General features: G+C 66.9%; 1 protein-coding gene across 5 annotated transcripts; it reads left to right on the top strand.

The window, feature by feature from the left end:
- Nucleotides 1-223: 223 nt before the first annotated feature.
- On the top strand, nucleotides 224-24,837 carry CSNK1G2 (casein kinase 1 gamma 2). 5 transcript variants are annotated; one of them, XM_082750349.1, is made up of 12 exons: nucleotides 224-432; nucleotides 16,135-16,570; nucleotides 21,749-22,089; nucleotides 22,269-22,338; nucleotides 22,425-22,573; nucleotides 22,666-22,900; nucleotides 22,965-23,050; nucleotides 23,119-23,203; nucleotides 23,289-23,437; nucleotides 23,561-23,644; nucleotides 23,724-23,830; nucleotides 23,925-24,837. In XM_082750349.1, exons 2-12 carry the CDS (start codon nucleotides 16,387-16,389, stop codon nucleotides 23,977-23,979), a joined length of 1,545 nt encoding a protein of 514 aa, XP_082606475.1. In that variant the 5' UTR covers nucleotides 224-432; nucleotides 16,135-16,386; the 3' UTR covers nucleotides 23,980-24,837. The 5 variants fall into 5 exon arrangements, with proteins under 5 accessions (XP_082606475.1, XP_082606478.1, XP_082606479.1 ...); XM_082750352.1 differs by having other exon boundaries at nucleotides 262-432; nucleotides 22,049-22,089; XM_082750353.1 differs by lacking the exon at nucleotides 224-432 and adding an exon at nucleotides 1,001-1,406 and having other exon boundaries at nucleotides 22,049-22,089.
- Nucleotides 24,838-25,069: the final 232 nt, after the last annotated feature.

Below are 25,069 nucleotides of genomic sequence, written 5' to 3'. Positions count from 1 at the left end.
GAGCACCCCGCGGGCCGCTGTCTGCCCGTCCCCGAGCGGCCGCAAAGCGCGGCGGCCGTCGTGCGGCGGCGCCGGCGGCCGCCAAGCCCCGCCCCGCGCTGAGGCGCCGCGCGCCCGGGCCCGACGGCGGCTGCGCAGTGCGGGCGGGCCCTCCCCCCACGCCGGGGCGTCAGCGCGGGCCGCGGGCGACGCTGCGAGACCGGGGCGAGCCGGGCGCCCGCGCCGCGGGGACGGCCCGCGCCAACATGCGGAGGCCGGCGGCGGCGGCGGCGGCGGTGCGGGAGCGGGAGCGGGGGCCCGAGCGGGCGCTGGAGCCGGAGCCGCAGCGCGAGCGGGGCCCGGAGCGGGGGTCCGCGCCGCGCTGCTGAGGGAGCCCGGGTCGCTGCCCGGCCGGCCGGGGGCCACGGCCACGGCCACGGCGGAGTCCCCGAGGTAAGGACGCGCGCCCTCGCCGCTGCCACGGCCACGCGCCCGGCCGCGGACCCCCGCCCGCCGGCCCCGCACCTGGGCCCCCGCCCCCAGACCCCGCATTACGGCCCCGCCGCCCCGCTCCTCGCGCTCCCGCCGGACGGCCCCTTCCCCGGCTCGGGCCCTGCGGCCTCGCGCTCCCGCCGACGCCTTGGCGGCGGCGCTCCGGGCCTCCCCGACGCCTGGCTCCCGGCCGCGCTGCCCCCGCCCCCGTGCAGGCTCGGCGGTCGTCCGGGTCCCGGCTTGAGACCCCGCGCTCCACTGCGCCTCTCGCGGCCCAGGGGGCAGGGGGCAAGGGTGCGCGGGCCCCTTGCCCCCTGCCCGTGACCCCGCACGTCCCCCCTTCGACCCTGGACCCCTGCCCCGGCCCAGCCGTCCCTGGCTTTGTGGGCTGGAAGGCCCCGAGGGGACAGCGGGGCCGGCGGGACGGGGCCCGCGGCAGGGGGTCTCGTCCGCGGTGACCTGTTGCGGGGCCCTGCTTAGGAGCGGCCGCCTCGGTGTGGCTGTGCCCTCCCCTTTCCGCCCGCGCCCCCGGTTTTGTTTTCCGGAAACACTTTGGATCTGGGAGGGGGTGCGCGGTCTGTGCGCCGGGGGCGGTGGCCGCGCCATCTCCTCCCTGCCCGCCCCCCCCCCCCGCCCCAACTTTCTCAGGGATGCTTTGGGGGGGGTTGCTGGGGCTGTTCTCCTGGGGGGGCCTGGGGGCTCTTGGCCTCTGGGCGGTAGTGTTTGTGGGCCGTGCCTCGGAGGGCTCCGGCTCGCCTACCCCGGGCGCTCTGGTCACTGCTCAGACTCGGGGGCGCTGCAGGGCGGCCCTCCGCAGCGTGGGGCCTCGGTCCTCGCCTGCAGGACCTGACCGGCTCCGCTGGCGTCTCCAGCCCCACAGGCTGCGGCTCGTGGGTGTGAGAGACGAGTGGGAACACAAAGGCTCCAGTGTGGGGGTAAGGTCCGCGGGGCCTTGGTCTGGTCCCTGGGGCAGGTGGGCCCTTGACAAGACAGGCTGGGAGCCAGGCCGGCAGGTTCGAAAGGGGGAAGTTTGCGGCTTCGCTGGTAGTTCGTTTTCTGTTTGCTTGTGTCTCCTCCAAGTTGTGCCCCAAGAAGGGAGCCCTGCAGGCAGATGGGCAGGCTGGTGGGTGGGGCTGGGCTGTGGCACCCCCAGGTGTTCTCTTCACCCTCTGGGGGGCTCTGTGGCCTGGCCTCGGAACCAGAAACGGGGAGTGCTTGAGTGCCGGGGGGCCGCGGTCCGGGGCCGGCTGGGCCAGTGGAGGTGCGACCTGTGTGGTGTGGGTGGGGAGGGAGGTCTGAAAGGAGTGGACTGGACATGCCTGGCCCGGGGGTGGACAGAACCCCAGGGGCTCTGCGGGGGCCGTGGGGCACAGGTCTTTCTGTCTAGCCGGCGCTTGGACCTTGCGTAAACGGGTTTCGCGTCTGATGTGGACGCCTTCTCGTTTCTCGAGGGGACTGGGGATGAGTGGCTCGTTACGTGGCTCTGGGTGTGTCCCCGCTCTGATGACAGAGCCCCTGTGAAGACAGGCTTCTCTGAACTGCTGGTTCTGGTTCCAGCTGATTTTTCTCCTCTTTTTAATTACACAGTCATTACCTCTGGGTTGCGAGAGGAAGTAGGTGAGGGGTTTTTTTCCCCGAAGTTGAAAGCCTCCCTATCTGTTCATCCCAGCTCGGGGGAAGCCAGCGTGCCGCCAGTAGGCATTCCAGACACCCACGGGGTCACTCGTGTCCATGGGGATTTACCGGGACAGGCCTGCGGGGCCCCCTGTCCTGTGGTGGCCTTTCCCCTGGGATGCCCAGTAACCGCTTGTTCCATAGTTGACTTTGTGGAGTTCCCCCTTCTCCTCAGCCCCCTTAGAGCTGCCCCAGGCCACCTCAAAAGCAGCAGGGTCCCTCGTCCTGGTTGGGGTGGGGCCGATCTCTGTCTTGGCAGGTTCTTTCCAGGTGGGCCCTGTCTCCTAGGAGCAGGTGAAGTCCATCAAGGCCCTCGGTCCATTGGTGGGCAGAAGGCTGGGGGGAGCAGGAGAGGTGGGGGGCTGGGGGCCACCAGCCTTCAGGCCTCTGGTGACATCGGCAGGTCAACATGGTCGGCTCTGTTGGGGAGACAGGCGCCTGTAGGCACGAGCCGGGGCGTGCTGGTTGGGGTGGCGGCCAGCATCGCTGCCTTGCTGGTTCGCACTGGGCCGCAGGGCGCACTGGGGAGAGCTGGCGATTGCTCGGGAATGTTCCCACGGGTCAAGTCTTTCCGCGTGGTGCAGTCAGTGGGCCCTTAGGGAAAGAGAGAACCAAGCCAAGGTCTGGTGGGTCTGGAAGGCCCCCACCTTGCGTGGCTTCGAGTCTGCCCCCTTCCCTTTTGGGGGGCCATGCTGGGCAGCCTCCTGAGTCCCTGTTGTGCAGTCGAGGAAGCAGAGTCCTGAGTGACCTGCTGGGTATGGAGGCCTGGGCCCTGATGAGGCCAGCGCGCATACCTGTGCCCCTCGGTGCTCACGGTGCCAGGCAGGACTGGCCCGGGCAGGAGTGGGTGTGCTGGGAGTTCCTGGGGCTCCTGCTGGCTGGGGGCTATTGTTTGTCCTCACCATCCCGTGGTGCTGGCCTGCCTTGGTGTCTCCCTCTCGTCCCGTCTTCCACACAGTGCCCTTGTGGTGTGGGGGTCCACTCACAGGGTCAGAGGCACTCTCCCAGGGGGGTAAGTCCTTGTGCTGAAACCCCCAGTTCTCCTGCTCACAGGAGCGGGCTGTGGTTCTGGGCCCTGCTGTCGCACCGGCCCTGTCCAGGCCCCGTCTGCGGTCCCCTCCCTTGGACGGCCTCCCGCATGGTCTGCTCACCCTCAGGGCAGCTGGAGGCCCATTTCTGGGAGCCCCCCACCCCGCGACGGGTCCTTTCTCTTCCGGGAGCTCGGTAGCATCCACGGTTAAGCGTCGTGACAGAAGTTTTGTTCCTTAAGCTGCTCTTGGCGTGCGTCGGATCAACTGATGCACCAGACCTGGGGTGCAGAGTCGACCTCGGGTTCTGTCTGCTGAGGCTCCCGTCAGCAGCCCCCACCCCCCAAGTCCTGAGCAGCTCTCTTGGCAGGTGGGCAAGGTGCCTGTGTTTCTCACGCTGCTCAGACCCTCCTGCCAGGACCTGGGTAGCTCCAGGCCGGGTCCTGGGATGATCCAAGGCGGCCCTGGGTGGGCGGTCCCTGTTGAAGAGGCGGAAAGGGACATACTGCGTTGTCACTGGTTTCTCATTGGTGTGTGATATTAGAGTCCTAGGAAGATTGTGTGTAAAGGGAGACGCCAGCTATCCAGTAGTCTCCGCTCTCTAAGTGAGGGACACCTCATCTGCTTTTGGGTCTGGAGACCAAGCCCCCGTGTCAGAGAGCAGGTACCTGTCTCCCCTGCAGATACGGGGCTGAGAGCAGTGCCTGCCCCGTGGCTGTGCCTGTCCTCAGTCTCTGCTTGCTGTGGTCCCAGGATCCGGCTGGTGGGCGTGGAGTGAGCCTTGGGAGAGTGGGCCCAGCAGAGCCCTTCTGCAGACCTGTGGCCTTGGAGGCTCTGGACAGCACCCCACGGTGAGGTGGTACCTCTTGAGGCTTTGCAGCAGAGGGCCTGGGACACTTCAGTCTCCCCAGGTTCACTTGTGTGTCTCAGGGATTAGATTAGATTAGATTAGATTAGATGGAGACTTCGGGAAGGCTGAGGGCTTCCGGGAGAGGTGGGTGTGGTTCATTGGGACACAGGACACCTGAGGGCTCTCTCGCTGCTTCTAGGAATGGTCTTGGGTGTAATTCTGGGGCTGTGACCGGAGACCGATGTCTTTACCGGAGACCGATGTCTTTCCTGTGCAGGAAGCTGTGTGTCCCACGAATCCCCAGTCCACCCCCCTAAGCAGCTCCGCATGCGAGCGTGGGGCCAGGAGGGCTGATCAGCCTGGGCAATGAGCCCTGGGGCTCTGAGCGCACCTCCCTGCCCCAGCCGTGCCTTCCGTCCTGCCTCTCTGCTTTTGACACCTGCGGGGAGGCTGGCGGGAGCTCACTGGGCCCCTGCTTGGGGGCTGCCTTCTTTTTGCTTAGGCTGCACTGACGGGCCTGTTGGAAATCTGCTGAGGACATGTTCTGTCGCCGCGCCATGAAACCGGGGTTGATACACTCCCTGGGGGGCTTCCTGGGTGCTGTGGGGGCTGAACAGCTTCCCTGGCCCCACCCAGTTGGTGCCAGGAGCCCTCCAGTCATGACGGAGCGGACGTCCCCAGGTGTCGCCCACGGTTCCTGGGGGCAGGATGTCCCCGGTGAGAGCCTTGCCCGGGAGCCGCTGCTGGGAGCCGAGCTGAGAGTGGCCTCCCCGAGCGTGAGGCTTGTGGCCGTGGGTCCCAGGGCCTGTGCGGTGCAGCCCTCCATTGTGTCCTGGAGCTGGACGTCTGAGGACGAAAGCTGGGAGAGGGCTCTGGGGCTGGTCCCCCAGGAGCCATCAGGGATGCGGCCTGGAGCTTCGGGCTGGTGGCTCCATGGGGACCACGTCCAGAGCTGCACCTGGCGCCGGGAGTCCGGCTTCAGCTGCTGGCGGAGCTCCTCTGCAGCCCGGCGGGAGGGGCTGGGCGGCTGGGGAGAGCGGAAGGCGGAGGCACAGGGGCCCAGCCCCGAGGCTCCCAGTGCGCCTCGTGGCCCTCGCCCAGGCTCTCCAGGGCCCGCTCACCCCCTGGGCCTCAGCGTCCCCGTCGAGGTGGTCTCGGTGGTCCTCGGCTTTTGGGAGGGAGGCACAGGTGCTCCAGATCTCAGGTGGAGAGCGGACTCGGGCCACGTGGTGGCGGCCCTGGCACAAAAGCAACAAGTGGAATTCACTTTATTTGGTGAAACAGAGGTCACAAGTGGGGGGGAGCAGGCTCCCCGCTGAACAGAGCACGCGGTGCAGAGCTCAGTCCCAGGACCCTGAGACCCTGGCCTGAGCCGGAGGCAGAGGCCGAACCCGCTGAGCCCCGGCGCCTGTGCGGGAAGCCTTGTTGACCCAGCCGGTCAGTTCCTTCCTGCTGGTGTGTCTGACACTTGTGGCCCATCGCTCTCGGGGAGCTGAGTTTTCTTTTTTTTTTTTTAAGGTTTTATTTATTTATTTGGCAGAGATCAGAAGTAGGCAGAGGCAGGCAGGGAGAGAGAGGAGGAAGCAGGCTCCCCGCTCAGCAGAGAGCCCGGTGCGGGGCTTGATCCCAGGACCCTGGGATCATGAGCTGAAGGCAGAGGCTTAACCCACTGAGGCACCCAGGTGCCCCTGGGAGCTAAATTTTCATTGGAAATATTTGATTTTAAGAAGTAGCACAGAAGGGGCGCCTGGGTGGCTCAGTGGGTTAAGCCGCTGCCTTCGGCTCAGGTCATGATCTCAGGGTCCTGGGATCAAGCCTCACATCGGGCTCTCTGATCAGCGGGGAACCTGCTTCCTCCTCTCTCTCTGCCTGCCTCTCTGCCTGCTTGTGATCTCTGTCTGTCAAATAAATAAATAAAATCTTTATAAAAAAAAAAAAAAAAAAGAAGTAGCACAGAATTGACCAGAAAACATTTGAGGCCCAGTACGCAGTCGGTCCGCTCTGCTGGGCCCGAGGACTTGAGCTTTGGACAAACAGAGCTACTTCGTGGGAGCGTGTCCCGTGTCCTCTGGGGACGTCCTCGCACCCGCTTCCGTGTTGCTGACCGAGGTCCCTTGTTAATGGAGCTCCTAGTGTTTTTATCTGCTGTTCTGGCTGCCGGTGCCGGGCTGTTGCGGGGTGGGGTGGGTGGCTGGTGGGTCTGCGGGGTGCGCAGTGGGACCTTCAGGGTGCAGTGGCAGCTCCCAGCCCACACGGATGCTGGCCTCAGCCCCTTGGGGAGCGCTGGGATCCCGGGTCGTGAGCAGGGCTGCGTGTGTGTTCTGAGGGGCCTCCTGGGCGCTGGGCGCTGTTCCAGTGTCGGGGGGAGGCGCTGCCACGTGTGTGGCCAGAGGCAGGGGCTGGGTAGCTCCGGCTTGCTCCCGGTCTCTAACTGGTCCCCACTGCCGCCTGGGTCTCTGGTGGTGGGGACAGGGCGGGAGGGTGCTGGCCGCCTCCCGAGGGCCTTCGGTGTGGGCTCCTGTGAGCCTGGAGGTGCAAGAGCCCTGCATGTGCGCGGGAGAGTGGGGTGCGCGGGAGCGTGGGGGCCGCAGCGTTGCCCTGACCGGCCTTGGTGAGCGCTGGGGTGTTCTGTGAGCTCAGGCTCCCCGGGCCACGTGGACTGGGGCTGTCCTGGCTGGCTGTGGCAGGGGGCATCCTCGCCCGGGGCCCCCCAGGGGTTGACGCGCGCAGGTTGGGGTCGCTGAGCGCTCGCGCTGGGGGAGTCAGCCCGTCGGCCTCCCTCTCCCCCGGGCCGGCCGTTTCTGCCGCGTTGACTTCCTGTGGGCCCGGGCCCTCGGCTCCGCGGAAGCGCCTGCGGCTGCTCTCGCAGGGGCAGGGGTGCGGCCTCGGCGCCCGGCGGGCTCGCAGGTGCGCCTTCCGTCGGCGCCCGTCCCTCCCACCCCCTCACTCTGCCTGTTGGTTCGTGTTTATTTTCAGTGCTTTCTCAGGACTTATTTGAGAGGACGCACGTGCGCCTACACGCGTGGGGCGCGCCGACGGGGAGAGAGCCCCGGCAGACTCCGTGCTGAGCGCGGAGCCCGACCTGGGGCGCAGCCCCGTGACCCTGAGATCACGACCCCCGGCCCAAGCCCGGAGTCTTCACTCACTGAGCCCCCAGGCGCCCTGTGGCTTTTTAAACAGCTTTATTGAGATGCCACGCGCTGTGCTTTTCTGTTTTGAGTTGAGATGTAATTTACAGAACCATAAAAAATTCACTGAAATGTGCACTTTGGTGGTTTTTAATACATTCGTAGTTCTGGGGGACCATCACCTCCCTGTCATTCCAGAATGTCCCGTCACCCCATCCTGTCGGCCGTCACCCCCTCCCCAGCCCCGACCCCCGCAAGCCCCCTTCCCGTCCGTGGAGGAGCCTGGTCTGGACACGTCACACGTGTGGACTCACACCCCGTGGGGCCTCCTGTGTCTGGTTCCCTCCCCGGGTGTCGTGGGCTCAGAGTCCGTCCCCAGGGCTTGGGGGGGTGCTCGCTCCTGCTGGGGGCCGAGGCCGTGCCCATGGGCGGGGGACGCATGTCTGTTTGTCCGTGGGTGGACACTGAGGTGGGGGTTGTGTCTGCCTTTCGGCTGCTGTGAGCACGGCACACAGGTTTTGTGTGGACGCATGTTGTCCATTCTCTGTGGTGGACCCCGAGGAGCAGGTCGCTGGGTCCCTTGACGGCTCCGTGAGTAACTCTGAGGAGCCGCTGGCGGTTTTCCTCGGCGGCCGCTGCCGTGTTCTGCACTCGCTGTGGGTGAGGCCCCGGTCTCCCCGTCTTCACCGACTCCGTGGTCACTGTCTGCATCCTGGCTTCTCGCGTCGTTGCTGCTTCCTGGGTTAGGGTCTGACCCTCACGGGGCCATCTCTGCCTCCTTGCGTCTGCCCCATACCTTCTAGAACCCGGGGGTTCCTGCAGCAGCTGTGTGGGGGCACCCAGCTGTCCCGTGGCCGTGGACTCCCTCATCCACGCTCCTCTGAGCAGGTGCACACAGAGCCTCGGAGTGGCTCGTGGGCCTCATGAGTCAGTGTCCTGGTTTTGGTGGTTCAGTTGTTGGAGGGAGAGCGAGCGGGACAGTGTATAAGCAGGGGCCAGGCAGAGGCAGAGGGAGAAGCAGGCTCCCCACCGAGCAGGGAGCCCGACGCGGGACTCGATCCGCAGCAGCTGTGAGCGGAGTTCCCGCACAGGACAGAGCTCCCGGGGCCCTGCGCGCGGGCCCTCCGCTCACGCTGCACGGCCGCGCAGCGACGGGCGGGCCTGGCCCCTCCTTCAGCTGAGATCCTCGCTCTGTCCCCGGACCCCGTCCCGACCCCACGGGATTTCCGTTGTCCCTCGGGCCGGGACCCTGAGTCCACTGTTCCTCGTGTGGTGCCCTGGGAGGTCGCAGGAGGGCTGGCCGGGGGTCCTGCAGGACGTCCCCAGGCTGCGTTCGTCCCATTGGGTCCTGGCTGCCCACGCAGCTCCTGCCTGTGGCCACTCGCGGTGTCCCCCAGCGGGGCTGCACACTGTTCTGGAGCCCAGAGGTCTGGGGTCCAGGTGTGGGGAGGCCGCACCCGCCCTGCAGGCCTCAGGACGGTCCTGCCTGCCCCTGCCGGATTCTGGTCTTGCTGGCTGTCCTTGCTGTTCCTTGGCTGCGCCTGCGCCTGCCCTTCCTGGATATCTTTGTCCTCTCTTCGTGAGGACACTTGTCTAAGGAGACAGCCTACCCTAATGTGCCAGAGGGTCACATTGCTGGGGCTTCAGACATGCCTCTCCAGGGACACAAGTGCCCACACCAGGGACGGCTGCAGCAAGTGTCTTGGTCGCCCTGGGCCTGCCGGGATGGGGGTCCCTGGGGTCTGTCGCGTGTGGTGGGGTCGCCTGCCCCGCGATAGGGGGTTAGCTCTATGAAAAGTTACGGACGAGGGCTCTCCCGGGTGGCTGGGAACGGTCGGAGGAGAGGCGAGCGCTGGCGTGTGGCAGCCCCGGGCGTCCACTGGGCCCCTGGCACCCACCTCGTTCCTCTTCTGTGAACGTGACTGGTGACTTCCGGGCTGGACAGAGGTCCCCCCGTGGGCCACGTGTGGGGCGTGGTGCAGGCTGCCTGAGCAGCAGGGCCCAGCCCAGCCCACCCCTCGGAGCCCCCATGGCCGGGGAGGCCCTGTGGACGTCCCCGCCGTCCCCCGTCGCAGGACTGGAGTGCGCCCCGCTCACCGGCCTGGAGCCCTCCCGCTTCCCTTCGGCTCCGGCTCCGCTGTTCTCAGACGCCCTGGACGGGGCGCGGGGCCCCACGGCCCCAGCAGCTCCCCCAGGGATCGGTGTCCTGCCAGGCTTTTTGGAGGCGACGTTTCGAAGCAGATCCTGGGCGTCCTCCTGCTGCCTGCCGGGGACCCTGGTGCCCAGGTCTCGGGGTCGACCTCTTACGAGTCTCCGCTTGGTGCCCCCGCGTGGGCTCGGCTGTGGGGCTTGTCATCGGAGCCTCGCCTCTCTTGTGTGATCTGGTTCATTGTGTGAAAGCCCCGGTCTGTCGGAAGGTCGCAAGGCAGGCACTGTGAATCCCGGGGCTCTCGGGCCCAGACCCGGCCACGTCTGCACAGCGGTCCGCGTCGGCTGTGCCCGAGCCGCTGGAGAGCACACTCTGGTGGCTGCCGCCTGTGGCTGCGGCAGTGCCCCTGTCCGACCCCCAGGACTCCACGCCGTCTCCTTGCAGCGCGGCCTCCGGGTGTCTTCGTGGCCACTGAGCGGACGCGCACCGGGGCCTGAGGTCTCCGCTCCTGCTCGCTGAGCAGTGGCTTGTGTGTGGCACCCACTGAGAACGCTTGTCCCCGAACGTGTCCTCGCTGGTCACCTGCAGTCCTTCCTCTGGGACACGCAGCGCATGACCTGTTCCCCGGAACACACTGCGCTGGCCTTGTCGCGGGGGGCCTGCCACCCTGGGGCACTTACTTCTCTGTCATAACACAACCTTGCAAGTGAGTTGGGACTTCTGGGCTGCGACCACGAGGTCGGTCACGTGTCCGGGGTCCAGATCACCCTTGGGAGTGCTGTGTGGACACCGGGATGTGGCACAGGGGGTCCTGGGGGGGTGCCTGGCCTCCCCGTTCTCAAGGCCCCGTGAGACAAGGGTGGGTCCGGCTCAGGAGGGACGTGCGTGTCCAGAGATGCTGGGGTGGGGCGCAGCCTGGATCCCACGGATGTGGGTGCTTGTGGGCTGGGCCCCAGGCCCAGGGCAGCCTCAGAGGGCCCCACATCTCAGGAGGTAGGCTGTCTGCGCACACCTGCTCCCAGACTTGCCCCGGCTCTGGGATGGGGCTGCGCTGGTGATGTCAGCCAGGGACTGTGACATCACTAAGTGGACATGGTCAGAGAAGGGGGTTCTTGGGGCCTCCACCAGGGGAGCTGGCCCCTGGCCCTGACAAGATGGAGGACCCCCAAAATACCACGGCAGGTAACTCACCTGAGGTGGGTGCTCACAGAGGAGCACAGCCCTGCCCCAGAAAGGTCTCCACGAGGCCTGCTTGGTGGGGACACGGGGGCCGCCTGGGCACGCGGTCTGTGGTCCTCTTGGTGGGGGCAGGCTGAGGCCTTTCCTGGGTCGGGGGGCCCCGGGGGAACTGCCCTGTGTCAGGAATTGGAGGCCCTGTTGGTTGAGCAGAGACTGGGTTTATCGTAGGCCTGAGGGAGGGTCGGGAGCCCCTTCCCCCGACAGGGTTACTCTTAGCGGCGGCACCTAGGCCTGGGCAGGGCTGGGGCTGACGGCAGACACTCCCGTGCCCTTGGATGGCGGGTTACCCGGCTGGACCCCGGCATGCCAGGCTGCCACCTGCCCGGTCCTGGCCGCGTGAGGCCTCTGTGCTACTCCTCTCCTTGCTTCCCTGGGCTGGCAGGTGACTCGCTCTTGCTGGTCCCCTGTGGTTCCCATCTGGCTTTCAGAGTGGACCAAGGCATGACCCAGAATGCCCCTCTGTGGCCCGTGCTGGGTGGGGTGGCCTGCTAGGGCACACTGAGTTTGGCTGCCTTCTAGAACGTTGGCAGGTCCGTGCCGCCTGCTGAGTTGCGGGGAGGTGGCCCTGTTCCGTGGGGGTGAGGAGGGCCTGGTATCCTCAGAGCTTTCCCGGGAAGGGGTCAGACTGAAGGGCTTCTCACCTGCCACCACGGTGCCTGCTGTACCGCGAGGGGGGCAGCCGCCGACCAGCTGGGGCCAGCGTGGGGCTTGGGAGAGCTACAGGTGCGGGCCGCTGGCACAGTGCCGGGGCCTCTGTGGGGCAGCACGCACGCACATCCTTCCCGATCCGCGCCCAGGCGCCCGGTCTGCACCATCTGCCGGAGCCACTGGAGGCTCTTCTGGCTGGGGAGGCCGCCAGGGGCCGCTGGGGAGGCTCACACAGAGGAGCCTGTGGCTGAGTGGGCCAGCTGGTGGACCCCTCCCCGCAGAGGGTTAGGTGAGAGAGTGAGGGGCGTGGACGGTGTCCCCAAGCCCCCAGCACGGCGCCCCATGGTCAGGTTTCTTCATAGCAGCAGCAAGAGGTGTCTGGGGAGGGGCGTGCTGCGAGACCCCAGGCCCCACCGTCACAGGCAGCGGCTGGGGTGAGCACATGGGTCTCTTGGAGGGGACCCTAAGAACCACCCCCAGGCACAGGGGTCTCCCTGGCGCTCTGGTCTCCGGAGGGCAGCTCTGCAGGCCCAGAGGGTTTGCGCCTGGGTCACAAGGCCGGGGGAGATGCCCATCTGGGGTGGGGGCTGCTAGGGATGGCCGGGGGCCTCCCAGGAGGAGCGGGGGCTGAGGTCCTGAGGTGTGTGGCCCACAGAGGAGCTCCTCCCGCGTGCCTGGGGCAGAGCCGTCCCAGTAGGTCCACAGGGAGTGGCATCCAGAGCCAGGTGTCCCTGCCTGCAGAGGGCACCGCGGAGCCTGGCCCAGCCTCCCCTGCCTGCCCGGCCTCCCAGCTCCGCTCCCAAGGTCTTCCCGCTAACCTGCCCGGCGACTGCTGGTGCCTCTGAAGACCCACTGGTCCCTCGGGAAGTGCCCCGGGTTTGAGGGGCTCCGTGCCAGGCCCCAGGACAGAGAGCAGGTGTCTGTCTTTCCGGTGGTCCTGGCTCCGTCTGTGTGGAGCCTGTGTTCGGGACCTCCCCCCCACCCCCAGCTGATGGCTCTCAGGTGGTCCCCCTGCTGGCTTCCAGCGTGCTGCCTCTGCGGGGGGCCCCGGGGCCCCTTCACCCCTGGAGCTCACCCCTCGTCAGGAGAGCGGCCGTCGTGAGATGCGAGAATGGTCCGTGTCCCTCACGATCTTGAAAACTCCCGCAGCTCTTACGTCTGCAGGACTCGGGGCCTCTGTGTTCGAGTCTGTGCCTGCCTGTGCCTGCGTGTGCGCAGGTGGCCTGTGCCTGGTGGCCTGTGCCTGGTGGCGCTCTGAGGGAAGGAGAGTCTGAGCATTCGCAGGGCAGTAGGTGGGCTGGGGCGCCCCATGGGTGCAGACCCCAGGAGGCTCCGGGGGAGCAGGGCGGGCGCCGGGAGCGTGAGGGGCCCATGGGGGGGTGTGCGGCCGCCAGGCGGCTGTGGCTGTGGCGTTCTGCCCTTCACTTTGTACCAGAGAACAGGCGTTTGTTACAGAAGTCCTGCCCCGGCGGGTGGCCGCGTCCTGCCGGGTTCTGCTCCGTCCGGCCCTCCAGGCCGCTCCAGACCAGGCCATGCCCCCTCCGCTCCCTTTTCACGACGACGTTCCGCCGCAGCCACTCTCGGGGAAGCCGGTCTGGCCGCCTCTGTCTCGGTCGGCGGAGGAGGCCGTGTCTAGAAAGGAGCGGGCGTGCGGGCAAACGGGGACCGAGGCGCTGCCGCCGTGCCGGCGGGGCGGGCTGAGCCGGAGGAGCGCTAGGGGCTGCCGGGACGCGGGCGGCTGCTGCTCCGACGGCTTCGGTGCGATGTTCGTCGGGGCCGGCCGCGGCGCCCCCAGGACCCCGGCCGCACGTGTCCGCCGAGACGCCCCTCTCAACGCCCAGAGACAGACGCGCGTGCCCCGCGGCCCCTGGCACGGACGCGCTCCCACGACGCTCGGGGAGGGAGCCGGACACAGAAGGCCCCACGGGGTGTGAGTCCACGCGTGTGTCACGCCCAGACCAGGCTCCTCCATGGACGGGAAGGGGGCTCGGGGGTGATGACTGATGGGGTTGGGGTTGCTTTTTGGGGAGACGGAAGGTTCTGGGATGAGATCATGGTAAAGGTTGGGTAACTGTATTAAAGACCACTGAACTGTGTGCTTTCTTATTCTTTTTATTTTTTAGATTTTTTTAAAAAAATTTTTAAGATTTTATTTATTTGACAGTCAGAGATCATAAGCAGAGAAGCAGGCGGAGGTGGGGAAGGAAGCAGCCTCCCCGCGAAGCTGAGAGCCCAATGCGGGGCTCGATCCCAGGACCCTGAGATCATGACCTGAGCCGAAGGCAGAGGCTTTAACCCACTGAGCCCCACAGGCGGCCCCAACTGTGCGCTTTTCAAGGGTGACCAGTATGGGGTGTGGGTCATATCCGTGATCCGGGTGACAGCAGAGCAAGGTCCGAGAGACGGGCGGTGCCGTCTGCTCTCATGGGGAGGGAGGTGCTGTCCTGCTCGTCTCGTGCGGTTCCCGCGCCCCCACGGCGTGCCTGGGACAGGGTCTGGCTCAGGCGGAGGACAGAGCCCATCGGGGGCTTTGTTGTTGTTTTTATAGGAAATAAGTATTTTTTATTAACAGCTAATGTATTACTGGCTTCAGACGTAGGACGTGCGACTTCCCGTCCTGCGCAGTTCACGGCGCCCCCCGCAGCACCTGCCCTCCCCGATGCCCGTCCCCCGGGTGCCCCATCGCCCCCCAACCCCCTCCCCGCCAGCAGCTCTGTTTGTTTTCTGAGGGTAAGAGTTTCTTCCGGTTTGTCTCCGCGTCTGGTGTTATCTTGGTTTCATTTTCTCCTGGTGCCCCTGTGCCGCCGTCCTGTTTCTCGGACGCTCGTATCCGTGATGCCCGTGACAGGCGTCTTCGTCTGGCCGAGTTCGCTCCGCGTAACCGGCTCTAGTTGTGTCCACGTCCTTGCACACTTCCCGATGACGCGATATTCGTGTGCACCCGCTCGTCTGTCGGGGGACATCCGGGTTCTTGCCACAGTGTGGCTCCTGTGGACGCTGGGGCACAGGCGCGAGGGCAGTGTTCATAGCAGAGTTGGGGCGACGGTGTCTGTGGGGTCACCTGCAGGCGGAGCCGGGGTGCACTCGGGGGGCCCCTGCGGGGTCTCCAGGCACCCACGACGGAGCGGCTTGGCTCTGCTAGTCTCACATGGCTGTGTTCTCTCCTGGGGGAGCCCAGCCACTGTCCCCAAGACCCCACGTCCCTTGCATGTTCTAGGCTCTGCCCAGGGGTATGTGAGACACCACTGACGGAGCAGGGAGGCGGGGGACCCCCGCACGCCCCCTTCTTCGTGTTGGGCCCTGTTGCTGACTGGGGGGCCCAGCACACCCCGCTGGTTCTGGCCTCCAGGGCCTGCTGGAGGGAGGGTTCCCAGAGCGGGCGGGGCCTTCCCTGGGCCTTCCCCACCCCCCACCGGCCTGAGCTCCTTCCCACGGGGGCAGGGGACCCGAGCAGGCCCCGCCCAGGCTCCCAGGGCAGCTCGCCTTTCTGGGTGATGTGGGTGTGCACGCTTGTGTGCGAGCCCGGAAGGGGGTGTGTGCGCGCCACAGCCCTGGGCCATCGCGGAGCAGGGGTGCTGGGGCCCCCCCGAGGGAGAGGCAGCAGCATCTGTGCCGCCGGTGCCCCTGCCCGGGAGAGCTGGCAGCAGCGCTGGCGCCGGGGAAGCAGCCTGTTCTCTCCGTGTCCTGCCTGCCAGCCCCTGCCCACTCTGTTAAAAACGCCGGCTGCCTCCCTCCACGGTGAGCCCACCGTGTCCCGTTGCCTTGTTTCCGTCACCTGGTCCCATCAGCCGCGCGTGGACATTCCAGGCGGGTGTGGCAGGCCTTGAGTACTGGACGTGGATGGGTGTGAGCTGGGTAGCGCCCGGAGGCCGCAGCGCAGAGAGGCCAGGGAGGGAGGGAGGGGAGGGCGGGGTGGGGGAGAGCACGTCAAGCAGGCTCCGCCCCCAGGGCAGGCGCCCGCAGGGGCCTCGGTCACGACCCTGGGATCGCGACCTGGGCTGAAACCCAGTGTCCTCGGTCACACTCCATCAGCCCCCGGAGGCGCCCGGGCGCCCCACCCTGACTTGAGAGGGGGCCGCTTTGGCTGGCGGAGTTGGTGCTTTCTCTTTGAGGAGATCTTTGGCTTTGGTGTGAGCGGTTGGCAGGGTTGGAGAGAGAGGCCGGGTCTGGCTGAGTCTGCTGGGTGGGCGCAGGTCTGGGAGGGCCTTGGGGACACGGGGCTGTAGGCCGCTGGCCGGGGTTGTTTCTGTGGGTACCTGCCCCTTGCCACAGCCAGCTTGGGTGGCCGGCCCCTTCCTCCCTGTATCCTGGGCGCTGCTCGGTACCCACCCTCCTCCTCAGCCCTCCATGGCTCCCATGTAGTCCCTCCGGCCGAGGCTGGGCCCACTCCAGTGGCGCACACAGCCTGTGCCGGCTTTGGCAGCTGCGGACCGAGTGAAGCCTTGCCAGGGTCAAGGTTTCCTCCAGCCCCGCCTGACCACAGGCCACAGTTCTGCGTGGTTAGGCCCACCTGCACAGCTCAGGGTGGGGTGCAGGGGGTTCGGTGGGACGGCCCCGAGGCATCCGAGGTCCGTGGTAAGGGTCTATCAGCCTTGGTCTCTCTGCACCCAGGCTTGGGGCTCCATAGCTGGCTTTGGGGTTCTGAGGCCTCAGTCATGTGACTGGCCACCTTCTCTGCCAGGGGCTCTGCCCTCGAGTCATGGGGCTGGGGTCCCTCAACAGAGCCCACCCCCCACCACCTGACCTGTGGCATTCACAGGGGCGTGAGTCACTGTACTCCTGTCTCCCAGAAAGTCGTGGGTCGCACTCTCACCTTTAGAAGTCTTTCCAGCGTGCGGGTTCACTGCCCAAGCCTCTCGTGGCGCTACCCGTGGGTCCCCTCGCCAGTCTGGGACTGTGTCGTGGACACCTGTGGCCTCCTAACCCCTGTCTTTGTTTCTCTACCAGCTGGGAGCTACGAGATTTGAGGCGGCGGGACCTGTCAACAGAATGTGTCCTCCCCCTGCATGCGACCCCGAGGCCACCGAGATGAGCGCCACGTCCGGGCCCTGGCAAGCGCCCGCGTCTCACTAGCAGGGAGCCCGCCGGGCCACCATGGTGTACTAGCCCCGAAGAGCCGGCCGCAGCCTCAGGTCTGCCCGGACCCGGGATTTGCACGGCAGCAGAGTCACCGTGGAGAGGCCAGGGTACCACAAACTTATGGATTTTGACAAGAAAGGCGGGAAAGGGGAGTCGGAGGAGGGTCGGAGGATGTCCAAGGCCGGCGGCCGGACCAGCCACGGCGTCCGGAGCTCGGGGACCAGCTCAGGGGTCCTGATGGTGGGACCCAACTTCCGGGTCGGGAAGAAGATAGGCTGTGGCAACTTCGGGGAACTCCGGCTAGGTGAGCCCCTTGTTACGTTCTGGGGCACAGGGAGGGGGAGGCTGCCCGACGGGGCTACAGATGGTTGGGCCTGGGAATGCAGGTAAGTGTGAGATTTGCTCCCCAAGGGGGAGGTTTTGCCGGACGCATGGAGCCCTAGCCTCGACCTGACCTGTGTTTCTGTCAGTCGGGGAGCTGTGTGCCCACGTGGAAGTTTCTAGCTGGCGGGGACAGGGGCATTAGCCGGTGAGATGTGTGCTCAGCTCTTGCTGAGCCCTGGGCTGAGCCCTGGAGCCGCCAGCAGAGCCCGAGCCCTCCCCCAGCCAGCGGCCCTGGGAGGCTGGGGGGCCGTCCGGAGCCAGAGGCACAGCGCAGCTGCTCGCATCAGCACTGGGCTTGGGCCGTGGAGTCTCACTGCTTGTCTGTGGCTCTAGGAAGCCCAGGGCTCGGGGTTTGTGAACGAGCAGACTGTCGGGGCTGGGGTCCGATCTCTGGGTGCTGGTTGAGGGGGCAGGCGGGGCTGGTGCTGGGCTCGAACGGCCGGTGCGTGAGCCACTCGGGCACCCAGGCCGCCGAGCTTGCGGCAGAGAGCAGAGGGCAGCGGCGTCCGGCCCTCCCGACAGCCTGCGGTCTGTTCCGCGGCCGACCCCAGACGGAGCCACCCTGTCCCCGTCCCGCTGCCCTGTTAGCGTGTGCGTGTGTGCACACCCGTGCTCACACAGACCGGGCCCAGTGCTGGCCTGCAGCCTAGGGGCTACACAGGCCTATCTTTTGGGGTGTTGGGGTCGGCAGCCTCACAGTCCGGGTGTGCACGTCGGGGCTGTGGGGTGCCGCAGGTTTGGACTTCGAGCCTTTTCCAAATTGAGGGGCTTGGTGTTTTCTGCCCACATGGTCTTGCGTGTCCCTGCTGCTGCGTGTGTAGCTAGCTGGTTGTCGGTCTTTGTGGCCACGCCCCGTTGTCCCTGTCCGTCTTCCCACGCGGGGACGAGCAGCTGCACACAGATTCCCGCCGCTATGGTGCACGCGCTCCGTGCGCCCTCCCCAAGTCGTGTGCAGATGTTTTGTTAAAGCACTGGGTTGCGGACGAGAAAGTGCCAGACTGGCCCCCGCAGGCACGGCGACATTTCTAAACTCCCGTGGGCAGCGTCCGAGGGCCCGGGAGTCCCACGGCCCTGTCCGAGCTCAGGCTTGTCCGGCCTCTCTGCTTGGAGCGCGCTCGGGGGCGCCGGCTGGTCTCCGTGTGCACTTCCCGATGACCCCTGCCCTCCTGTCCGTCGTGCGTCCTTTTTCCGGGCAACTCGGAGGTTTTCTCTTTGCCTCTGGTTTCAGACCGCGATTCTGCGTGGTTTAGGGCAGGTTTCTTTGTGTCTGTCCGTGGGACTGAGTGCGCTTTGCAGACCTGTGTGACTCCTGTCCGCTACATCGGAGCCGCTCCGGTCCTCTCGCCGGCTCCTTCCTGCCTTCGCCTTCCGGCCTTTTGCGTCCCCCGACCCGGCGGCGCACGAGGTGCTCACGCTGGCGGCGGGTGTTCCCAGGGCCCGGGGCCCCCCTTTGCGTCCGTCCCATTCGGTCTTGCTCATCTGTCCGTTCACCCTCCTTCCCTCCGCCGCGTCTGGCCTGTTGTCGGAGCCGCGGGGGGTGAATGTTTCCTTCCACGCTCGGCGTTTCTCACTTCTCTGGACGCCCCGTTTCCCCCTCGGAGTTTCCCATCTGCGTGTTCGTGTCCCGCGTCTCGTCCTTTGAGCCTCACGCGTCCTCGTGACTGTTCAACACTGAGCACCCAGCACCTCTGGCTCCGCTTTCCTAGTCCCCGCCTCGCTCGCCGCGTCCCGCACACCCCGGCACTGCCTTCTCCGCCGCGCTGGGCATCTGTGTGACACTTTGCCGTGGAGGCTCATCTTGACATCATTGGGGGCGGGCACTCGGCTGAGAGCAGACCTCACTCGGGCTGGAGTCACCCGTGGCGAGGGCGTCCTGGCTTCTTAGCCAGGGGTCGGGGGAGCTCAGGGGACCTCTGCACCCGGACAGCGGCCGCTGAGCCTCCTGTGGCCCCCACGGATCTTCCTTCTGCTCGCCGCCCTCGGGAGCACCAGTGACTCCGCTGACATTGGTGAGGCCCTCTGAGGCCAAGGCCCTGACCGCCTCCAGCTGTGTGCGACTCCCCACTTGAGACACAAGTGGGCACGTGGGCACACGCTCACCTTCCACTCACTCTGGCCTTCAAGGACTTTGGCTGTCCCAGGGCTCACGCAGGCGGTCAGACGCCAGTTTCTTCAGCAAGACCCAGTGATCAGTTACTGTAAAGGGTCAGAACCCTCAGAGTTAAAGACTCCTGCTGTGAGGGGCGCCTGGCTGGCCCTGTTGGTTGAGTGTCTGACTCTGGGTCTCGGCTTGGGTCATGATCTCTGGGCTGTGGCATCGAGCCCCGCGTCCGGCTCTGCGCTCCGCGGGCGGCCACTGGGGACTCTCCTGCCCCTCTCCCCACTCGGGCGCTTGCCTGCTCGCTCTGTCTTTGAAGTCTTTGGAAAGACCCGTGTTTTCACAAGGAAGCCGGTTAGGAGCGTGGACAGACAGGCTACAGACAGGTGGTGCTGCCAAGCACTGTGTGACAGAGTCCCGGTGTCGCACACGTGTAAAAAGACGCCGGGAGTCCAGACGGGCAGGAGAGGGGTGCCCAGCCAGCTCGCCGGCAGGGCGTGCGAGTCCTGACCCGGAGCCATGAGCCGGAACCCCGTTCTGCTGGGAGGGCGGGGAGACACCACATTAGAAACGGCAGGCGTGGAGAGAGTCGCCATGGGGCGCAGAAGGCACTCGGCCTTAGCGGCCACGAGTGAAGGCGCCACGTGAGTCGCACGCCACGTTTGCAGCACAAGCAGCGGACCGGGCCGGGCTGCTCGGCGTGGTACCCAGCCCTGCGGTGCGTGGGAGAGCGCCCTGGGAGCCCACCGGCGTCCTCGGAGAAACACGGCTGGAGCCGGGAAGGGGGTCGGGCACAGTGGTGCCCCTTGGTCGCTGCCTCAGGCGGGCTGCTGCGTCCGTGTGGAGCCGGCGGCACCCCATGTCTGCCTGAGCGCATCGCGTGGGCCCGGCGGGTGCGTGCATCCCCGGGAAATGCCTCCAGTGAAAACAGGCACCGCGGGTGCTGCTGCGGCTGCTTCGCAGGGCTCTGCTCGTACTAGAAGGAAGGAAGGTGCGGTGCCCGGGGGCTCTGTTGATGAAGCCTCTGCCTCCGGCTCAGGCCATGATCCCAGGGTCCTGGGATCGAGCCCCGCAGCGGGCTCTGCTCCGCGGGGAGCCCGTTTCTCCCCTGCCTCTGCTGCTTCCCTGCTTGTGCTCACTCTCGCTCAAATAAATAAAATCTTAAAAATAAGTAAATAAAGGAGATGATCTGGTGACAGGTGCACGGCCGGTCAGTGGGGTAAGGAGCAGGTTCACTGAGGTCACCTGGGGCCTGAGGGTGTGGGTCTTCCCCGCGTGGCGCTTCCGTTTATATTGAGACTTCTCGTAAAACGTTGAAGAAAGAACATAAGAGGCAAAAGCTAGTTTTCATCAAAAACAAGGAAGCGGGGCTTCAAGAGAGCGTTCGATAAGCCTCTTGGTCGTCTGCGGTGTGAACAGGGTCTGCGAGGACACGGGGTCTTGCAGTCCACCCCTTCCTGACCATGGCCCACCACGGCGAAGACGGGAAAGCATGGAGAGAGCGGGCTGGGCGCCCCTGCACGGCGCGGGCACAGGCCCGTGGCGGCCACGTGGTCTCTCGAGGCGCCATCAGAAGTGAGCTGTTCTCTTTGGGCAACAGCTGGAGAAGAAAAACAGAAACATGCTGCCGGTTGTCCGCGCGCCGAAGCCGGCCGGGGCCGCAGAGTGACTCGGACAGGCTGTCACGCGCTCCCAGTGACAGCTGCAGACCCCCGTGAGAAGTCACCTCACACGTGACGGCTGGCGGTTGGGGGGTCCGGTGTCCCCTCCTCGGGTTCTCCTGAGGGCCTGCGCAGCGTGTCAGGGAAGTGGACCTGTGGACTCTCGAACCGCCCCTGGGAACAGGGCCCTAGGATCGCGGAGGCCGCTGGTGCCACAGACCACGCGAGCACGCCTGGGATGGGGCGGGGACCTGGGGGAGGGGCTGGTGGGCCGGGGAGCCCCCGCAACAGCCTGGGAGCTGGTTCACAGGGACAGCGTGGTGCGGGTGACACCATGATGGGGGCAGTAAGCTGGGGCCTCTCCCCACAGCGGATCCTCCTCCGGGACAGCGGGACAGACGCGCGGCCTCCCGGAGGAGCAGGTATAGCGTGTGGGGCCGTGTTCGTGGCCTTCCGGGTCCCGTGAGGCCGGTGCGAGGGCATAGGCCAGGGTCGTGCCGGGAGGAGCTGCTCTGTGGGAGAGGGCAGCCCGGCTCCCCGCGGCACAGTGGCTCCCGGAGGGGCTGGGGAGTGGGGCCGAGCACCGGGCAGCCCTCCGTGGTGCCGCAGCTCACCCGACCTCGGAGCCACAGGGTGCGGGACGCCTTGGCAGAAGCCCGGAGCTGCTGGGCTAGGCCGGCTCTCCAGGAGCCCCAGCTGGGGTTTCTAGCAGGTGAAACCTGGGCTGCGGCTGGTTCTGGAACTCACATGTTAGCAGGTCTCTGGGGTCGGGTGTGTGGGCTCTTTCTGTATGGGCTTCTGGAGGTCCTGCGGGTCAGTGATGGGCTCGGGAAGACCACTTCCCCCAGGCTCTTTCGAACCTGCGAGGCACACAGACCCTAGCCCCAGGTGTGCTGGGAAGGCAGCCAGAGCCGCTGCGGGCAGGGTCTTGCTGGAACCTGGGGCCTCATTCCTTTCTGCACCGCGAGGGAGCTCCCCACGCCGGTGGCCGGGCTGGGGCCCCTTCGGTGAGTCCCCTGCAAGACAGGACCTGGATAGGCCTCTCCACGTGGCTTCTTGCCAGGGGGCTGTGCTCCACAGGGCTGGGGTCTGCTGGCGGGACGGCCGGAAGGAGACGGGCCGGCGGGGGCGTGGCCTGCGCTGGGGCTGGTCCTGGGGAGAGGCCGAGCCGCTGTCAGAGGGGAAGGGGTGGGGGTGTTCTCGGGAGCCCCGAGGGGCTGCGGCAGTCAGATGGCACCGGCCGAGGGGAACGCTGCTCTCTCCTGCTTTGCTGCCGTGGGAGCTGAAGAGGGGCCTTGGGGTCACCATGGGTCTACGTTTTCTCTCTTTGTCTTTTTAGATGGGAGAGATTGGAGCGAGCTGGTGTGCTGGCAGGAAGGAGTCCCTAGAGAGGAGTTGGGAGCGGCCTGCTTGAGTGGGCGGGCCTGGTTGGTGGCGGGAGGAGAGGGCCGCCTGCGGGGGGGACCTGGAGGATGGGGGGGCGGCGGGGCAGGGGGCCGGGTAGGCGTTCTTTTCCTTCCCAGGACGTGGCCAAGCTCAAGGGGGTCTGCCGGGGAATCGGAGGTGGCCCCCGGAGGCCCCTGGGTCCGCTGGGCCCCCTGCCGGGGCGCTGCGGCTCTGACGCTCGTCTCTCCTGCAGGGAAGAATCTCTACACAAATGAGTACGTGGCTATTAAACTGGTGAGTCTGGGACTTTTGTGTCGTCGCCTGGTCCGGGCTCAGTCTGGGGGGGGTGGTGGGCACGCAGAGAGGGGGGTGTCACCTGAGCTCAGACTGGCCCAGTGGGTGTCCTGGGTGGCGGTGTTGCACACCGTGGGTGGTGGGGGTCACCTGGCCATATGTCCACCTGCCCTTCCCAGGAGCCCATCAAGTCGCGGGCGCCCCAGCTGCACCTGGAGTACCGCTTCTACAAGCAGCTCAACGCCGCAGGTACGGCCGGAGCCGGGCGCGCGCAGTGCGGGGCGGTGCCCAGGGTGCCCCGCAGGCCCCACAGGAGTCTGTGTTGCCCGCTGCAGAGGGCGTCCCTCAGGTCTACTACTTCGGTCCGTGTGGGAAGTACAACGCCATGGTGCTGGAGCTGCTCGGGCCGAGCCTAGAGGACCTGTTCGACCTGTGCGACCGCACGTTCACGCTCAAGACTGTGCTCATGATCGCCGTCCAGCTGGTGCGGGCTGGGGGCGCCTGGGCGGGCGGAGCAGGGCTCGGGGCTCCGGCCGGCCGGCGGGGGGCCCTCACCGCCCCCCACCCCCGCCCCAGATCACGCGCATGGAGTACGTGCACACCAAGAGCCTCATCTACCGCGACGTGAAGCCGGAGAACTTCCTGGTGGGCCGGCCGGGCAGCAAGCGGCAGCACGCCATCCACATCATCGACTTCGGCCTGGCCAAGGAGTACATCGACCCGGAGACCAAGAAGCACATCCCGTACCGGGAGCACAAGAGCCTCACGGGCACGGCGCGCTACATGAGCATCAACACGCACCTGGGCAAGGGTGAGCGGCGCGCGGGCTGGGCGGGGGGGCGCGCGGGCCGCGCTGACCTGCTCTCCCCCCGCAGAGCAGAGCCGCCGCGACGACCTGGAGGCGCTGGGTCACATGTTCATGTACTTCCTGCGCGGCAGCCTGCCCTGGCAGGGGCTCAAGGTGGGCACGGGGGTGGGGGCGGGGGCGGGAGCCGGCGGCGCGGGCTCGGCTGACCGCTGTCCCCGCAGGCCGACACGCTCAAGGAGCGCTACCAGAAGATCGGGGACACCAAGCGGGCGACGCCCATCGAGGTGCTCTGCGAGAGCTTCCCAGGTGAGGGCCGCCCCCGCCCCGCGGCCCCGGGCCGGCTGACCGCACCCCGCCCCGCTGACCCCGCGCCCCCGCCGGCTCCCCACAGAGGAGATGGCCACGTACCTGCGCTACGTGCGGCGCCTGGACTTCTTCGAGAAGCCGGACTACGACTATCTGCGCAAGCTCTTCACCGACCTCTTTGACCGCAGCGGCTTCGTGTTCGACTACGAGTACGACTGGGCAGGGAAGCCCCTGGTACGTGGGCCCAGAGTCCTGGTTCCTGCGGCGGGCGGGGCCCCGGGCGGCGGGGCGGGGGCAAGGGGCGGGGCCCGGGCGCGTGGTGGGCGGCCTCAGCAGTGCGCCCCGCACCCCTTGCAGCCCACGCCCATCGGCACGGTCCACTCCGACCTGCCCTCGCAGCCTCAGCCTCGGGACAAAGCCCAGCCACACAGCAAAAACCAGGTGAGGGGCGGGGCCGACGACCCCGACATGAGGGGGTGGGGCAGGGCCCACCTGACCCGCCTGCTGCGCCCCCACCCAGGCGTTGAACTCCACCAACGGGGAGCTGAACGCGGACGACCCCACGGCTGGGCACTCCAACGCCCCCATCACAGCGCCCGCGGAGGTGGAGGTGGCCGACGACACCAAGTAAGGCCCTGGGCAGCAGCCGGGCACGGGGGCACCTCCAGCCTCCTTCCCACCCCATGCCCCATGTCCCTGTCCCCTTGCCCTCCCTGTGCAGGTGCTGCTGCTTCTTCAAAAGGAGGAAGAGAAAAGCGGTGCAGCGTCACAAGTGATCCTGGGGCCGAGGCGCCCCAACCCCTCCTGCCACCGCCCCCCCCGGGGGCAGTCTGGCCCCGCGGCGCAGCCGCAGCCAGGACACAAACTGCAGGGCTGGCCAGCTGCCCGCCTGCCCCTCGCGGGCTCACTTCCTTCACACGAGACTTTGGCCAAACGTTCCTACACCCATGTCTAGTCCTTCCCTCCGAGAGCAGTGACAGCGGAACAAGAAGCGGCGGGGCCGCCGCCCGCCGGAGTGAGTAGTGGGCCGCCCGCGCCGCCCGCCCTGTTAGTCTCATAAAGTTCAGCTTGTCTCCCTCGATCCAAAGGCCGTTTTCTCGAGGGGGCACCGTGGGCATCGCTGCGGGGGCGAGCCCACCCTGGGCTTCCCCACGCCACAGGGGAAGGTGGGGTGGGGGAGGCCCCGACCACATGCTGCAGCCCAGCCTGGGCGGGCGGGCACAGCCCCGCAGGGTCTCCTGCCGCTGCTGCTCGTGGAGCCGAGTCCAGGGCCCAGAGCCCCAGGGGCGGCCCCTGCTCGCGCTGGGGCTGAGGTCTGTGCCCGGGCGTTCGCGGGCTCCTCGCGGCCGGGCTCCATGCCCCGGTGCAGCGGCAGGAGACAAGCGCCTTAAAGCCCGGTCCCAGCCCCACGGGCGCGTCCGGGCTGGGCAGCCCTGGCGGGAGCCGTCCCCCTAGGTCCCCGGAGGGCCTGTGCTGGCCCTTGGGCTGGAGCGGTGGGGCCGGCCTGGCAGCGGGTGTGCGTCTAGGCCTTGCTTTACACCGTGTACAGAAACGGCACTTCGGTTTCTCTGACGCTTCCTGGAAGCCATAGAGTTTAGGGGCTTTTTTAAAAAAAATAAAGGAAAATGAAAGCAGTCCTGAGTGTGGTGTGCGGTGTTTGCGAGAGGCTTGGCTGAGTCAGCACAGGTGCACCCATCCCTAGCAGGGGCAGGCCCGGGGCGCGACCCCCTGCTCCCAAGAGGGCGTCAGAGCTCCGGTCAGTGCCGGAGCTGGGCGAGGCTGTGTTTGCGGGCTGGGGACGCCGCTGTTGCCCTCGTCGGGATGAGCGTGGAGGACAGGTACGGGCCGGGTCTCCTTGGGCCTGGC

Source organism: Mustela nivalis (genome assembly GCF_964662115.1).
Source record: "Mustela nivalis genome assembly, contig: HAP1_SCAFFOLD_979, whole genome shotgun sequence".
Taxonomy (NCBI): Eukaryota; Metazoa; Chordata; class Mammalia; order Carnivora; family Mustelidae; genus Mustela; species Mustela nivalis.
Note: the sequence above shows the minus strand (reverse complement) of the source record. Positions and strands in the feature narration are given on the sequence as shown.

What these genes read in the sequence shown, in the direction of transcription:
- CSNK1G2 (XM_082750349.1), top strand. Translation starts at nt 16,387, where the DNA reads ATGGATTTTGACAAGAAAGGCGGGAAAGGGGAGTCGGAGGAGGGTCGG. An exon ending in TCATGATCGCCGTCCAGCTG is followed by an intron (nt 22,574 to 22,665) that starts GTGCGGGCTGGG and finishes CCCCCGCCCCAG; the next exon opens with ATCACGCGCATGGAGTACGT. An exon ending in ACTGGGCAGGGAAGCCCCTG is followed by an intron (nt 23,438 to 23,560) that starts GTACGTGGGCCC and finishes CACCCCTTGCAG; the next exon opens with CCCACGCCCATCGGCACGGT.